Source organism: Physeter macrocephalus, chromosome 16, assembly GCF_002837175.3.
Source record: "Physeter macrocephalus isolate SW-GA chromosome 16, ASM283717v5, whole genome shotgun sequence".
Lineage (NCBI taxonomy): Eukaryota > Metazoa > Chordata > Mammalia > Artiodactyla > Physeteridae > Physeter > Physeter macrocephalus.
Window position 1 is genome coordinate 30,855,076 of NC_041229.1, and position 17,365 is coordinate 30,872,440.

General features: G+C 38.3%; 1 protein-coding gene, 1 long non-coding RNA gene and 1 pseudogene across 3 annotated transcripts in view; 2 read left to right on the top strand and 1 right to left on the bottom strand.

The window, feature by feature from the left end:
• Positions 1-6,816, top strand: part of MMP20 (matrix metallopeptidase 20) — a 51,438-nt gene extending 44,622 nt beyond the window's left edge. Inside the window, exons 9-10 of the mRNA XM_007115662.4 lie at positions 3,098-3,201; positions 4,210-6,816. Coding sequence (XP_007115724.2) covers positions 3,098-3,201; positions 4,210-4,310 — 205 coding nt within the window. The 3' untranslated portion in view covers positions 4,311-6,816. The remainder of the gene's footprint in view (positions 1-3,097; positions 3,202-4,209) is intronic.
• Positions 1-17,365, bottom strand: part of LOC102995937 (uncharacterized) — a 186,048-nt gene that overhangs the window by 48,154 nt on the left and 120,529 nt on the right. The gene's annotated exons all lie outside the window — the stretch shown is intronic.
• LOC102996115 (palmitoyltransferase ZDHHC4-like) lies at positions 15,251-16,327 on the top strand (annotated as a pseudogene).

Here is a 17,365-nt window from a genome sequence, read left to right on the forward strand (position 1 = left end):
GGTTTCTCTCATCTTCATGACTACTGTATTGCAGATAAGGAAACCAGGGCTCAGAGCTCAGAGCACTTTCCCCTGATCACAGAGCCAGCAGGTAACAGAGTCAGAACTCAAACCCAGAACCATCTGACTATACACTCTTTGCTCTATAACAGAAATCCTCAAATATCTTTCCAAAAACCAAGGGCTAGATCATCACAAAGTTTTCAGCAGTCCACAGAAAAATAAAAATAGCACAATACAATAAACACAGGGGGGTGTGATCTGGGTCAGTATTATTGGCAAGAACCATTTTTTATTCTGAGATTATGTCCTTTCTGCCTTTTTTAGTATTAAAGTTTCTTTTCTTTGTGAAATGATAATGAAAATAGGTGGTAATTTTTATTTTGAGGGTTGATGGTAATGTTCTTACTTGGTAAAATGAAAAGTAGGTAACCCTATGTTAATTATGTAGGCCCATCTACACAGTGTCTACGTAAAAGGTCCGAATGAAATATACATGTTATCAGCTAATCTTAAAATGGTGACTTATGTGTCAGACTGATACTTTGAGATAGATTTTATTGAGAGTAATACTCTTTGGAAAGCAGTTATAGGATAAAAGGCAAGAGAGCAGAGAGGGGGTTGGCAGAAAGGGAGAGGGACTATTAAATACATAAGTGGTAGAAGGGATGGAGGAAAAAAAATGATTTCATAGTTTTGCCAAAATTTTTGCCTACATTTTTATAAATGCAATTGAAAATTAAAATTCTCAGCCAGACATTGCATCTCTAAAATTTCTTCTGAAATTTTATTTACATTTAATATTATTACCTCCATTATCCTCTAAACATATATATATGATTTTAGATGTCACTATCACCCACCTTAGCAAACTAAGCAGACAGTTAAAAAGAGAAAGATTTATTTTTCAGATCTTTCTATTGGATTAATAGTCATCATTTTCTCTTTAAAACTTATTCCTGTATTATTTAAACAGTTTTTCTAGTCTCAGAAAAGATCTTTACTCTCTCCTTTCATACTTTCCAGATTTCTCAATCCAATTTAAATATAATACAAGCAGATCCCAACTTGTAATAGGTTTCCCTATAGATATTCTTTAGTCAGTCACTTGTTTGGAACTGAGAACACATTTTGCCATAAAACAATATAAATGGTGATTAAGTTCTCAAAATCACTCATAAATATTTAATGAACACAAAGGTAAGGCATAGCTCTAATTATAATAGCTCAGCTTCTAATCCTCTATTCAGAGCAGACGAAAGAGGATAAAGACATGAAAGGCATTTCACCATTTTCCCTGAGCTTAGGGGTCAACATTAAGCAAAGAATTCAAAATGTCATCTTCTCTGGCATCCCCCCACCACACTTCTCTCTATATCTATAGACACCAAATGTCTCTTGGTCACTTCTTTGCTCTTCCTTTTGCATCCCTCTCCCCAAATATTTTAAGCTTTGGAATTATCTTCCTCACTCCCTTCACTCAAAGCATCCATTTTCCCAGTACAACTGCCTCAGGGAATTGAGAGAAGAAAACCTAGTGAACAAAGATTAATATGTAAACAACCTGTACTTTCAGTGTCTGACTCTAGATTTCAGACACTGGAACAAAGTGAGCAAAAGAAGTCCAAGCCATGGGAGAGGCAATATGCCTGACTGTTCTTTCTCTCCAGTCTTTCCCTCATTGCAGTCCTGATACCTTGCAACCACTCCTTCTAATACCATACAAGTGTCCTGTCCCCACTCTTTATTGGCACTTCTGATGACAACAAAATATGGTAAATGGCTTCCATGTTTATTTGCGCTTACAGTAACTCATATAGCTTGGTTTTCCCCTTGGCCTACTTGGAAGATTCTAATAGCTCTCCTGGAAAGGGAGTTTGGACTCCTATTGATACTTCTATGATTTAGCTTCCACCCCTATCCTCAACATCCCATAAAGCACCTCAGCCCACTAGTCAGTTTCAGCCTGAATACTTCTTTGCCAACGTTTGATCCTCTCAGTATCATGAGAGATCTGTCCCCTGGCCTGTGAAGTCATAGTCACAAGAAAGGCACATTTCAGGAGAAGGTGGATGTGATCTGCTGCTGCAGGAAACTCTTAGTGGCACAGACACAGGAGAAATTGACCTTTGGGTGGGAAAGGAGTGGCGTGTCCACCTTGGGAATGTCCACATTGGGAGCTCTATGCTAATGAAGAAAGGACTTTCTCACACTTTAAATGAAATCTTCTTGAAGGGAAAAGAGTCTGCCCTGCCTACATGCTGAACTCATACAAGTCATAGTGATTCATACAAGTCACAGTCTTTTCTACAAGGGGTAATTTAGATCACAAAGAGATGTACTAACCAATCTTCAGAGTTATCATTGCACGGTAGTTGTGAATTCAGGAAAAAAAAACCCTAATCTACTCTTTGGTCAGTTGTATAATCTTTCTAGGAAACAAAACAATTTAATTCAATTAAAACAATTTAAAAGGCAAAGTCTCCATTATTCCAGATTTTCTCATTTCTTGTCTTTATCTATTGAGCATTCACACATTTATTTATTCATTCACTGTGCACTATTTGTTCAATCCCTCTTCTATGGTACACAGCAAGAAGCTCATTAATGAAAGCCTCTGTGAAGGGTTTTTAACTGTTTGGTAAGCCAAGAAATTCATACATAGAGAACATAAGCGAGACAGAAATTGCAACAGTAAATAAAGCACTAAAAATATACGCAGAGTTCCCATTAAAAGGCAGTATTTTTTTAATTATAGAAATATTATCCTATAATTCTAAACAATATAACTATTTCTAAACAATATATCTGGCAATTTTTTAAAGAGAATGTTTAGAGCAATGACTCCACTCCTAAACTACTAGTGTTCCTAGAATCTCTGGAAACTGGGAGAGAAATGGCAGTGTGTGTGTGTGTGTGTGTGTGTGTGTGTGTGTGTGTGTGTGTGTGTGTGAAAGAGAGAGAGACAGAGAGATAGAGAAAGATCTAAAGTAAATCATAAATCAGCCCTGGCTAAATATGCCTGACTAGCACAGTGTCTTCTACAATCGATAAATACTTCTTGTTTATATTATTTATGAAATAATATTTCTTCCAGCTATGATGAACGAAAAAGGAAAATGGAAAAAGACTATCCAAAGAATACTGAAGACGAATTTTCAGGAGTTAATGGCCAAATAGATGCTGCTATGGAGTTAAATGGTGAGTGTTTCCACTGTAAAGTTTCTTTGTAGAAATTGTAACAAGAAATCTGGTCTCTGCTTTAACATAGAAGAAGATGGATTTCCAAATGGGAGTCCTTGGTTCTTATTTTTTTGTCCCTGAGTCCCTTATAAATTTATCTAACAAGATTAACCACCAGAAAGAGTATAAAAAGTCTGTCATTATGGTTCTCTCTTTACATATGGAAAGTTTTAAAAGTATAGCTTCAGTGCATTAGTCAGCTACATCATAAAGGCCATCCAGTCAAAATTACCTTTTTCATCTTTAAAATGCACATACTCTCAACCTTCCCAGTACCTTTCCCCACTCCCTCACCTAACTCCTGAAATTTAACACATAGCTGGGAAAGTTGAACTGAATTGAACTGGGTTGAATAAGTTTAATTGGATCTTTTGAATCAGTCAAAACATTCTTCTTGAGTACATAGCACAGAGCTGGACACTGTTCAGAAATGCAAAGACAGTTCGATATGGTCTCTGCACTTGTGGAATGGTTATTCTCTTTGGGAAATGACCCTCCATCCAACACAGATGAAATTACTAGGAAACAAGACAATCTATAATTTAGTATTGAATAGTGTGGTAGTCTTCACAATAATTGCAAGAGGTCATCTGAGGAAGAAAAGATCAAAACAGGAATCAGGTTCTGTAGATTTCATGGTGGGACTTCAGCTGGGTTTTAAAGAATGGCTAGAGGTTTGACTAGGGAAAGAAAACAGTGGGGGCTGGATTTCCTGGAGGGGAACAGCCTGGGTAGAAGCAAAGAACACCTCTGGCATGAGCAGAGAGATTAGAGATGATCAACATGTTAGGGGTGTCAAGTTCTAGGGCTCAGAGAGAGCTGTGCAGAGGATTAGCTAACTGCCACCTGACACATTCTCAGTCCTCCTTTGGTGCTACCTCAAGAAAGTTACAACTACAAGACAATCCCATTTATAAATTTGCAAGTCATTTTCAGTAACCATAATTTCAACTTTGTCTCCTTTAGGCTACATTTACTTCTTTTCAGGACCCAAAGCGTACAAGTATGATAGAGAGAAGGAAGATGTGGTTAGTGTGCTGAAATCTAGTTCCTGGATTGGTTGCTAAATAGAAAAGTCTAGTCTTTCCTAAGGAATGAAGATGACTGAGAGCAGCTGGTAACCGGATCTTAAGGACTAAATCAGAACTCAGGTTACGTATTCTTCCCATGGCCTTCAATTCTATGGGTAATTTAGAATTTGTTGAAAATAATTCTGCTTCTAAACTGTTTCTTAGTTTCGGATTCAGAATTTTAATCCAAATGGAAAATTCCTATATGGTCAACTTTACACAAAATCAGAATCAACACAATGCATGCTTCAGTTAGACACCCGTCATTTTTTTCTTACCTAATACACTGAAGCAAATTGATAAGTTCGTTTTTTATTTCCAGGAAGAAACCTACTTGTGGACTCCCTGACATGTATTATAATTCTTTTAATAGGAAATAGCATTACTATACAAATTATAATAATTCTTTACAAGCAGTGGCTTTTTTGGCCTTAACATTTGTTATGATGAATATAAATGTATCCGCCTTTACTTTAAACATATCACAGACAACATACTGTATAAGTTTTGTTTCTCCTTGTTTTTGTGTTTGTTTGTTTGTTTGACTCTATGTGTGCTCACTGGTCTTTGAAGTAGGTTACAGTGGGCAAACCTACTCAAATGGATTTTCATACTAGGTAAGAGGTGGGCACTTTGCAACAGGAAGACTTTTAACAAAAACCAATAAAAATGTTGTAAAAGAATAGTTCCTCATTTCTCTTTCGTTAATGTTTACTAACTTCTATCACACTTTGGCAACAAATTCTGTGTACCTATAGAAAACTCAAACCTTGATATAGTATCATGAGTATGCAGACCCAGAAAAAAATACTCATAATTCACTCTTTTACCTTCTTTCCGAAAATAAAATGCCCTCAATGAAACTATCTTTAACCCATCTAAGTGGGTCTCTTCTGAACAGCTTTCCATTTAGGGAAGTTTGTCTTTTGTTTTAGTTTTTCTCACTTCAAGCTAAACCATTTTTTTCCTACCTAGCCATTAGTACAGATAAAATACAGCTGTCTGTCATTCTTAATTTTTTTTTTTTTTTTTTTTTTTTTTTTTTTTGTGGTACGCGGGCCTCTCACTGCTGTGGCCTCTCCCGTCGCGGGGCACAGGCTCCGGACGCACAGGCTCAGCGACCATGGCTCACGGGCCCAGCCGCTCCGCGGCATGTGGGATCCTCCCGGACCGGGGCACGAACCCGCGTCCCCTGCATCGGTAGGCGGACTCTCAACCACTGCGCCACCAGGGAAGCCCCTATTTTTTTAATCTTTACATTTTAGTAGTTCTACTATAAAACATTGATAAAGGAAATTGAAGATGATTCAAAGAAATAGAAAGATATCCCATGTTCTTAGATTGGAAAAATTAATATTGTTAAAATGGCCATACTACCCAAAGCAATCTACATATATAACACTATCCCTATCAAATTGCCCATGACATTTTTCACAGAACTAGAACAAATAATCCTAAAATTTATATGGAACCATGAAAGACACAGAATTGCCAAAGCAATCCTGAGGAAAAAGAACAAAGCTGGAGACATAACCCTCCCACACTTCAGAAAATACTACAAAGCTACAGGAATCATGGTATTGGCACAAAATAGATGTATGGTTCAATGGAACAGAAAAGAGAGCCCAGAAATAAACCCACACACCTACAGTCAATTAATCTTTGACAAAGGAGGCAAAAATATACAATGGAGAAAAGACAGTCTCTTCAGCAAGTGGTGTTGGGAAAGCTGGACAGCCACATATAAATCAATGAAGTTAGAACACTCCTTCACACCCTACACAAAAATAAACTCAAAATGGCTTCAAGATTTAAATATAAGACATGACACCATAAAACTCGTAGAAGAGAACATAGGCAAAATATTCTCTGACATAAATCATAGCAACGTTTTCTTAAGTCAGTCTCCCAAAGCAATAGAAGTAAAAGCAAAAATAAACAAATGGGACTTAATCAAACTTATAACTTTTGCACACTAAACGAAACCACAAACAAAACAAAAAGACAACATACAGACTGGGAGAAAATATTTGCAAACGATGAGACTGACAAGGGCTTAATTTCCAAAATATACAAACAGCTCATACATCTCAATAACAAAAAACAAACAACCCAATCAAAAAATGGGCAGAAGACATAAATAGACATTTCTCCAAAGAAGACACACAGATGGCCAAAAGGAACATGAAAAATGCTCAACTTCATTAATTATTAGAGAAATGCAAATCAAAACTACAATGAGGTATCACTCACACCAGTCAGAATGGTCATAATTAAAATGTCTACAAATAATCAATGCTGGAGAGGGTGTGGAGAAAAGGGAACCCTCCTACATTGTTGGTGGGAATGTAAATTGGTGCATCCACTATGGAAAACAGTACGGAGGTTCCTCAAAAAACTAAATAGAGTTGCCATTTGATCCAGCAATCCCACTCCTGGGTATATATCTGGAGAAAACTCTAATTTGAAAAGATACATGCACCCCAATGTTCATAGCAGCACTATTCACAATAACCAAGACATGGAAGTAACGTAAATGTCCATCAACATACAAATGGATAAAGAAGATGTGGTATATATATATATATATATATATATATATATATACAATGGAATACTACTCAACCATAAAAAAGAATGAAATAATGTCATTTGCAGCAATATGGAATGACCTAGAGATTATCATACTAAGTGAAGTAAGTCAGAAAGAGAAAGACAAATACCATATGATGTCACTTATATGTGGAATCTAAAATGATACAAATGAACTTATTTACAAAACAGAAACAGACTCACAGACATAGAAAACAAACTTATAGTTACCAAAGGGGAAAGGGAGGGGAGGGATAAGTTAGGAGTTTGGGATTAGCATATACAAACAACTATATATAAAATAGAAAACAACAAGAACCTACTGTATAGCACAGAGAACTAAATTCAATATCTTGTAATAAACCATGACAGAAAAGAATATGAAAAAGAACATATATATATGTATACATATAACTGAACCACTTTGCTGTTCACCAGAAACTAACACAACATTGTAAATCAACTATATTTCAATTAAAATAAATTTTCAGTACTTCTACAATTAGATGATAAAACACATTTAACATATTTCATAGACTGGAACATCTACAGTGTTCAACAGATATTAGCTATAATTATTACCATCATTTATTAAATTTGTTTCATACACTCACTAAAAAGACAATATTAGGAAGGGACTGGGGACTTCCCTAGTGGCGCAGTGGTTAAGAGTCCACCTGCCAATACAGGGGACACGGGTTCGAGCCCTGGTCCGGGAAGATCCCACATGCTGCAGAGGAACTAAGACCATGCCCCACAGCTACTGAGCCTGCACTCCAGAGCCAGCAAGCCACAACTACTGAGCTCATGTGCCACAACTACTGAAGCCCACGTGCCTAGAGCCTGTGCTCCACAACAAGAGAAGCCACCACTGTGAGAAGCCATACACCACAACAAAGAGCAGCCCCAGCCCACAGCAACTAGAGAAAACCCACGCACTGCAATGAAGACCCAACGCAGCCAAAAAGAAAAATAATAATAAAATAAATTAAATAAATAAATAAAGTATAAGAAGTAGAAAAATGTTTTTAAAAAATAAAATGTTGAAAAAAAGAAGGATGGAGCAGTTACTCAAGGTTACTCTAACCTTTCCATTTGGTTTCTGTTACTGAAAGTGGCTATTTACAGCCAACCAGATGTTGAATCTTTGACTGTTGAAGACAAAATCTGGCATCCCTGCTTTCCAATGTCAACTGACTCTACAGAGTAAGAAAAGTCACTTTTGCAAAAACAGTCAGCTGAGGAAAACTTCTTAGTATCAATAAGCAAGGAGGGAAAACAGTCTGGCATCTCCTCAAAACACTAAACACAGAGTTACCACATAACCCAGCAATTGCACTCCTAGGTATATACCTGTGATAAATCAAAACATGTGTCCACACAAAAAAGTGCACACAAAGGTTCACAGCAGCATTATTTATAATAGCCAACAAGTAGAAACATGGCCACTAAATGAGGAGTGGATTTTTTTTAATCTGGTAAATTCACATACTTGAACATTATTTGGCAATTTAGAAAAGGACTAATACATGCTACAACATGAATGAAATGTGAAAACATTACACTAACTGAAAGAAGTCAAACACAAAAGGCCACATATTGTATGATTGTATTTATATGAGATGTTCAGAATAGGAAAAGCCATAGATGCAGAACGCTGATTACTGCTTGTCAGCAGCTGGAGGGAGGGGGCAGCTGTGACTACTAATGGGTATGACATGCTAAAGGTGATGGTGGCTAAAGGTGATGGATGACACGCTAAAGGTGATCTGTGAATAACTGAAAGCCATTAAATTGTACACCTTAAATGGAGGAATTGTATGGTATGTGAATTATATCTCAATAAACCTATTATTTGTTTTAAATGATAAGCAAGGAGATCAAGGTGGTGCAATTATCTGTGCAGGCCATGCAATCTGGTCAGCTGTGACAGGGCCCCCATAGCAATGAAACATCAGCCTGAAGGCATCTGGTGCCGAGCCCAACCAGCCAGATGTCCTCCTTATGTCCAGGGCTAGCCGAGGGGCATGTCCACTGTAAACACTAAATAAATGAATGTTACTGGGATGCATAAAGCATGTGTTCTGAGGCCTGACTGAATTCAAACCCCAGATCTGCTATTTTTAGCCTTGTGAGGTTGGTCAAGTTCCCTAATTTCTGTCTTAGTTTTCTCCTTTGTAAAATTACAATAAGAATAGTTCTTACCTCCTAAGGATATTTAGAGGCTTAAATATATGAGTCAAAATATGTAGAACTCTAGATAGTCCCTGGTACCTTATAAGGGCTCTATAATTGTTTTTGAAGCAATTAGAATTAATTTTGTTTTGAGATGCTTTGGAGAATTTGTGTATATCCCTTGAAATAGCTGAGCTATAGTACCACAAGGATTGATAACCAGTGACCTGAAATTTTTCTTTTCCAAATTCCAAATTAAATCAACAATCAAATAATATACTGACTGTGGTTAACCTCCATTCCCTGAAAGTAATTCTTACAAATCCTTATTCCTTTGTTGAGTAAGAGAACTGGCTTCCAGATATAGTTGTATGTATTTTGGAAAGATATAGTCTCTTTAAAGCACAAGAAATAGTGATTTTGTTTGTGTCAGAACTCAGTCAGAGCATTTATATGCTCATCTGAAAGAGGAATTTTGTGCAGAAGTAATTTATAACATATGCCCCTCACTTGTTTTCAGAATAACAGTGCAAAAATATTCGGTTAAATAACAGTTTTCAACAAAGTGTGGTTTGACCGCTTCTTTTGAGATCAAGAGGAAGCAGAACAGAGTTTGCTTTCTGACGACCTCTGTGTATTGTCCTATTAACCTCAGTGATAACTATTTGGAAAGTACCAGAAAGGCTACTGAAGGACAAATGGATTCACCTAGGTGAGGAGCTTCCCTAACAGCTCAGCCTTAAATTTTCTGTGACTGGACCAAGCTCTCTTCCAGTTAGCCTGGTGTGAAATGGCAGACCCACCTTTCTAGATCCTCTGTTCTTTTTCAAATGTTTCTTTGGAAACACCTTGGACTTCCATTTCACATGGTAGATCACAAACGAACTACCGTATTTTATTTGGAATTCTGTGTGATATGTTTAAAACATATCACAGGGTCTTCAAGTGCTTTCATTTATATGTACAATGATATTGAAGATTTTTGTGAATATTTATAGCCAAATTACCCAGCAAAGTACCATTTGAGAGGAAATGCATAATGTTTGTCAACAGGTTGGAGTTTTAGACTCCCATAATAGATAATAGAAAAGTCTAGGCCAGAAGATTCTCCGTGTCTCTCTCCTACAGGCCTGAGTAGGCCTAAACAGCATCTTCTGATTATCTTCCATCTGCTGAGCCTGTCTTTGGTCTCATTCCCATCCCCAAGTGGCTTGTCAACATGGCAAGACTAAAAGGCATCCTATTATACTCAAAATGCCATAATCTCTGCCTTGCTTTCACCACTTAGACTCGGAATTGAATAGAGCAGAATTGGGAAGCCTGCTGGTAAATAAGTTAGAGTAGGAAATTAGTGAGTGACTTTGGAGTCCAAAAGAGGATGCTTCTAATGCACATATCCTCATGTTAATCTCTTCTCCATTAATCTTAATCCAATACACTTTCCTTTCATTCAATATATCATTTTAAATGGTTGGGGATAATATTAAACCTTTGTTGCACAATGCAGCATGTTGTTCCTACAAGAGTAGAGGGAGAGATCAGAAAAGATAAGGATAGAAGGATGAAAAAAACTGTTGCAAAAGACCAGTTGAGAAATGTAACATTCAAATCCATTTTAGTTCATCTGCAGTAGGGGAAAAAAAGCAAGTCTGTGTAAATAGTTAGCAATTTGTTTATTCTTGGAAAAGCCCAGGCCTGTAATACAGTGTAAATAATGTGAGCTTTTGAGGTTGGTTGTTCACAGCTGCCTCGGTAGAGGATGGGATGTCAAAAGTCCTATTAGAGCACATTCCACATGAATCGCAGGCTGCCCAACAATTGTAGTGTGTCACTTTACTAAACTTTAGGCATATTTGCATGTATGAACTGACAATTTCTGGAAGTTAATAAATTTTAGATCGTTTATTTTGAAAGACTTCACCCCTTCCCTAAAACAGTTTTATCTCCACAAATAATTCAGCCTTTTTTGAAGGCCCTAGCTATCCCACCATCACCCTCAGTGCTCATTCTTAATGCATGAAAAAATATTTATTAAGTGTTTACTTTATGTGGGCACCAGTCTAGGCTCAGCTGCTTTCAAGTGTAAACTTCTGCCCTCAAGGAGCTTACATTCTAATGGGAGAGATATTCAATATTCAAATGAATAAATAAATCTAGATGCAATGAAAGACATTAAAAATGATGTGAAAAATAAATAAAGCAGGGAAGGGGATAAAGGGTGTTGGAGTGCCATCTTATAAAAGCATGTGTAGGGAAAGGATATGCTGAGTCAGGGAAATTTATGCAAAGATGTGAGTGAGGGAAGGAAGGAGACATGGTGTCTCTGGGTTTCAGGTAGAGGAATCAGTAAGTGCAAGGCCTTGAGCTAGGAAGGGGTCGGGCACATTTGAGGCACAGCAGAAAGGCCAGTATGGCTGGAGGCAGCAGGGGAGAAGAAAAGTAGAAGGAGGTGAGGTCCGAGAGAAAGGCAGCCAAACTACCCAGAGCCTGCAGGCCACCTGTGGAGATCGACTTCACGCTAATGACATGAGAAGGGTTTGAGCAGGTGCATAACATGATCTCAGCTAGGTTTCAAAGGGTCAGTCCGGCTGCCGGGTGGCAAAGAGCTTGTAAAAGCTTATGAGTGGGTGCAGGGACACCAGACAGTGGCATTTGCCAAGGGAGAGATGATGACAGTGCTGACCAAGGAAGAAGCAATGAAGATGCTAAGAATGGTTAGATCAAGGAAATTCTTCCAGGTAAAGCCAACAGGATTTGTTCCTGAAGTACCTGTGGGATTTTAGAGAAAAAGGCGGGGGGGAGTTAAGAATGACTCCAAAGTTTTGGGCCTAAGCAAGTGGGAGAAAGGTGGTGAAATGAGGAAGATTAGAGGAAGAATGGGTTTATGAGGGCTGGAAATCAAGAGGGAAATTTTGACTTTGCTGGGTTTGAGCTGCCTATTACAAATCCAAGAGAAGATGTCCAATTAGGTAGTAGATATAAAAGCTTGAGTTCAAGGAAGAATTTGGAGCTAGAAATTTGGGAGTCATAGATAGCCCTTATATTGTTATCTACAACGTTTTGAGCCCCATTCCCCCATAGGAAACTCAGGGAAAATGGATTATAAAAGAATAAGGAAGCAGATAAAAAGATCTCAAGTTTTTTAATCACCATCCAGTGCTCAGTCTACTAATCCATTCTTCTTCCCCTCTTCAAGAACATGGTTTAATTTTCAACAAGAGTTTTCGAGGTTTTGAGGGGTTTTCTCCCTTGATATTTACATTTCTTGGTACAAAAATCAAAGAATAAATCACAAAAGAAAATACAAAATCTTAAGGATTGCTCTTCTGGAAGAAAGCTGTTGGTAGCCTAGGACTTTCTTTAAAAGGTTAAAAAAGAATTTTCAAGATTTTTTTTAAAAAATCCATTTTGTTGTTATAGTGAAAACACTTCTATTTTTAATCTTACCAAGCCTTACAGAGAAAGTGACTAGCAAGTTCTCTACCACATTCTTCTGTCTTTGCCTGAAAGCCAGAGTCACTATGTCTTTACCTCAGTCAAGGCCTTCCCCAGTACCCAAGTCAATCTTCAAAACAACCATTATGCCTGGAACCTCAGTCCAGCCATCAGTGGCACTCATATCAGAAGGGCCAGTCTTGCTCTCCAGTGGGCCAGTATACCAAGGGTTAGGATGAATCCCAGAGATGTACACCTTCTTCTGCCTAACCCAGTGTGTGCAAACAGGCCCTTGACTCTGTTTGTTCCCAGTACACAGATTCATAACCCTACTTTGGCTGAACCCCCAGATCCCTTGGCTGGTGTCCTAGAATTATATTTAGTACCATAGTTTTTCAAGCATCATTACATACCTAATCTGCTTTGAGACTTGCAGTAACCCTGAGAGGTATTATTACTTCCACGGTCACAAAGGTAAGACAAGAAATGTACATGAATGTGTACAGAGAGTAAAATCAATGCCAACTAATTGCCAAGCAAGTAGCACGAACCACACATGCTACAGAAACCCAAATAAGGAAAAGGTGGCAAGAAAGAAGGAAAGAGGAAAGGAGTCTCAGATTTTCCTTCCTACAAGTGAACCTGAAGTTCAATTCTGTTATTTTCATAATATTAATACTCTAAAGTGGTTAGGTTTAACTGCCAGGACTTCCACGTCCCATAAACACAACTACATAATCAATCTCCTTCTCTGTATCTCTCTCTCCTTCCCTCTCTCCCCCTACTCTCACTCTTTGTTAATTACAGGCTAGTCACAAAAATATGTGAATAAGTTTCAACCAGATCAAATTTAGTTTGAAAGCCTGAAACCTAAATAGGTTACATGCATATGAATGGAAATTTCACTGTATTTGAAGCAGGCTTCAAACTACTACAGAAAGTAAAGCCTGTTCCGGAAAGTATACCACATGAAAAACTCTAGCAATCTGATTTTGGAGTCTTTCAATATTTCTGTGGTCTTGGTGGTGCTGTGTGCGGGGATCATGCACAGTATCCTGCTTTTGCTCCCGACACCTCAGAAGTGGCAGTTGGGTTTTGGCCTTTTTGTATCTTATAGTTCATAATTTGCCCCAACTGCAATGCAAGCAATTATTTTTAGTCCCTTATAGGTTTCTTTGTATTCTGTTGCTGGAGGAGACATTTTCCCAGGTGCAAGCACTCCAGTAAAGGTCCCAGTTCCCAGGTCCCAGCCTATCTCACAGATATAGGTTTTCAGCATGTGAACTTTCTTTTGGACATCTTTCTCTCCTCAGATGCCTCACTTATTTGGTCTGTGAGCTCATATTTTCATGGATTATCAGTGTGCCTAGCTGATGAGGACCTTCACCTTAGTTTGTGCCTTCTTGCCTAGTTTAGGGGCCAGGAAGAAATTGAAGCACCTCAGGACGGCGAACTTGGTGTTGGAAGTCTGGACTCAACCTCTCTCATATCTCAACCTGATCAGTGGATCCTCCCCTCAGGGACACCTCAGAAATTAGACATCAGGTTCTGAGAATTTCTGAGGGCTGCTGCTATTTCTGTAATTTTCTAGTGTCTAGTCTGGGGAGGAGTGAGTGAGTTATTTTTCAGGAAATGGTCAGGCTGACTATATACCCTGTTACTGACTTCCCATCTTTGCTGGCATTCAGACTCAATTCCATATTAATTTATTCAAAAATATTTATTGAGCATCTACTTGACTCTTGGATTATGTCAGCAAATGAAACAAAAGCCCTTGCCCTCATGGAGCTTCTCATGTACCTGAGAAAGACAGGCAATAAACAGTAGACATAATAAGTGATTAAATTATATAGTATGTTAGAAGATGATAAGTTCTATGGGAAAAATACTTGTAAGGCAGTGTCAGGCAATTTGGAATCAGGGGTTAAGGTGTAGTTCTTAACTTCTAGGTCAGGGAAGGACTCACTGAGAAAGTACAAATTAACTAGTATGTTCATGAGAAAACAAACTCATTTCTTATTTTAAAATAAAATAAAGTGTATACTTGTATTATACTTAACACTAATAAATCAGCTTTTTTCATAAAACCAAGATTATTAAACCATTCTGATTTGCCAAAGACTTACCGTTATTATGTGAACTTAAATTCTTAAGATGTTTCTGAGTTAATAGTATCGGTAAAAGAGAATTAAAAAAAAAAATACATTTACTACATTAAAACTACTTTTCTCATTTTCTGTGAATTTGGGACATATTAAGATTATGTAAGGATCCCGGTGCCAGATCCAGCCTCTTAGAGCAGCGGTCCCCAACCCTTAGGCCACAGACCAGTACCAGGCCATGGCCTGTTAGGAACCAGGCCGGACAGCAGGAGGTGAGCAGCGGGCGAGTGAGTGGAGCTTCATCTATATTTACAACCACTCCCCATCACTCACATCACCACCTGAACCATCACTCGCATTTCCTCCTGAACCATTACCCCACTGTCGGTGGAAAAATTGTCTTCCATGAAACCGGTCCCTGGTGCCAAAAAGATTAGGGACCGCAGTCTTAGAGGAACCATGTCCTGCAGCGTTGGGTGCCAACTGTTGTGCCAGGGGGATGCCACTGCACAAGAGGAGACGCCATTTGAATTCTCCGTGAATGTTTGGAAGAGGAATGCCAGAGCTACCAGTTGAAAACTATCCAAACAAAAGATATATGTAGGCTGGGGACCCTGAATCACCTCCCCCAGGATGGACTTTCTGGTTCTCTTCTTGTTCTACCTGGCTTTGGTGCTGATTGGTGTTGTTACAATCTGCATCTGCTCTAAAACCCATTGCTTGAAAGGCCTGGTCAGAGGAGGAGCACAGATTCTTTTTCCTGTATGATTCCAGAATGCCTTTGGACAGCCATGCTAAGATTGCTTCATTACCACTTTCATACATGGAACCACACCTTCGTTATCCTGCATCTCATCTTGCAAGGGATAGTTTATACCAAATACACCTGGGAAATATTTTGCCTTTGTCAAGAGCTGGAGTTCTTCTTGTATTACCTTTTTCTGCCTTATCTGCTGCTGGTTGTAAACCTGTTTTGTTTGTTTGTTTTTGCCCTAAGTTATGTAACCAACCCCGGTACCATAACAAAAGCAAACGAATTACTGTTTCTTCAAGTTTATGAATTCGATGAAGTGATGTTCCCAAAGAACGTGAAGTGCTCTACATGTGATTTAAGGAAACCAGCGTGATCCAAGCACTGCAGCATGTATAACTGGTGTGTACATCAGTTTGACCGTCACTGTGTGTGGGTGAACAACTGCATTGGGGCCTGGAACACCAGGTACTTCCTCTTCTTCCTCTTGATGGTGACAGCCTAAGCTGCCACCACAGCTGTGGAGAGCACTGTTTCTGGTCCAGTTGGTGGTGTCAGACTTGTACCTGGAGACTTAAGTTGATGACCTTTGACACTTGCAGGTTGTTGACTCTGTCTTTCTTATTCAGCACCTGTTCCTGACCTTCCCAAGGATTGTCTTCCTGTTGGGGTTTGTTGTGGTGCTGAGCTTCCTCCTGGGAAGCTACCTGTGCTTTTGTCTGTACTTAGCCACCACAAGTGGTAGAGAGGTGACCGAGCCTGGTGCCAACATTGCTCCTAGATGGTCTGGTCCCCAACAGCAGAGCCCGAGGTTTACCAGAACATTCACTTCCATGGGCTTTGGAGTAACCTTCAAGAGATCTCTCTACCTGCTGCTGCACATTATGAAAGAAAGAAGAAATAAGGATGGGAAGAGTGTGAACTTATGTCTTCAGTCTCACACCTCAGCCCAGTCGAGAATAAACACAGATATACAAAAACAAACTGGCCTAGGTCTTAAAGAGTTATCCTCTTTCCCAGGGGGCACAAAATTCTGAATTGATGTGAGCTCACGAAAATATAGATGAACAGAAAAACAAACAAAAAAGACTAACCAATCAGTTTCTCCGTTGTTTCTCACACAACAGAGAATTCATCTCCATCATCTTAGAAACATCATCAAATGATTACGCTATAAAACCAAATTTCCAGTCACTGATGCAACCACTTAGGAATATATTATTGACTATGGGAAAGTAAGAAAAGAAAAATCAGTAGAGAGAGAAGAAAAACTAGAGAAACAGAGTAAGCAAAGCTAAAATTCTATTGTTACTTGGAATTCACTGTGGAGGCCAAGAAAGGATGTGTCTGGGTTATATAACCATTAGTGAACTTCTCCAGAAATGCGGTTTACTTGACACTTTACCAAGACAGCCCACTTGGGCTTCTCAGTGTAACCTCCAAAACTGCCAAACTATAATTTTCTAAAAGGTAAAATTATGACTCTCAAACAAACATAAAATAAATATGTCAAAGAATTTGTTTATTCAATTAATTAATGAGTGTACTAGTAAGAGATTTTGGAGAATATATATGTGCAAATAGGCACATTAAAGTGATTTTGCTAATAAATGCAAAACTGGTTAAAATTCTATAGGTCAATTAAATATAAATTTTACATTTAAAAGTTTTATCTCTATGAGACAATATGCCATTGCATTCCTTTTTAAAATTTTTTTAATCGAAGTATGGTTGACATATAATATTATATTAGTTTCAGGTGTATAGCATAGTGATTTGACATTTATATACACTACGAATTGATCACCATGATAAGTCTAGTAACCATCTGTCACCATACAAAATTATTAAGATATGGAAGTTTTTTACCTCTAAATCCGCTGCACCTATTTGGTCCAAAGCCCCTCCCCCTCCTCTCTGGCAACCACCAGTTTATTCTCTGTTTCTATGAGACTCTTTCTTCATTTGCTTTGTTTTTTAGAGTCTTTGCATTTCTA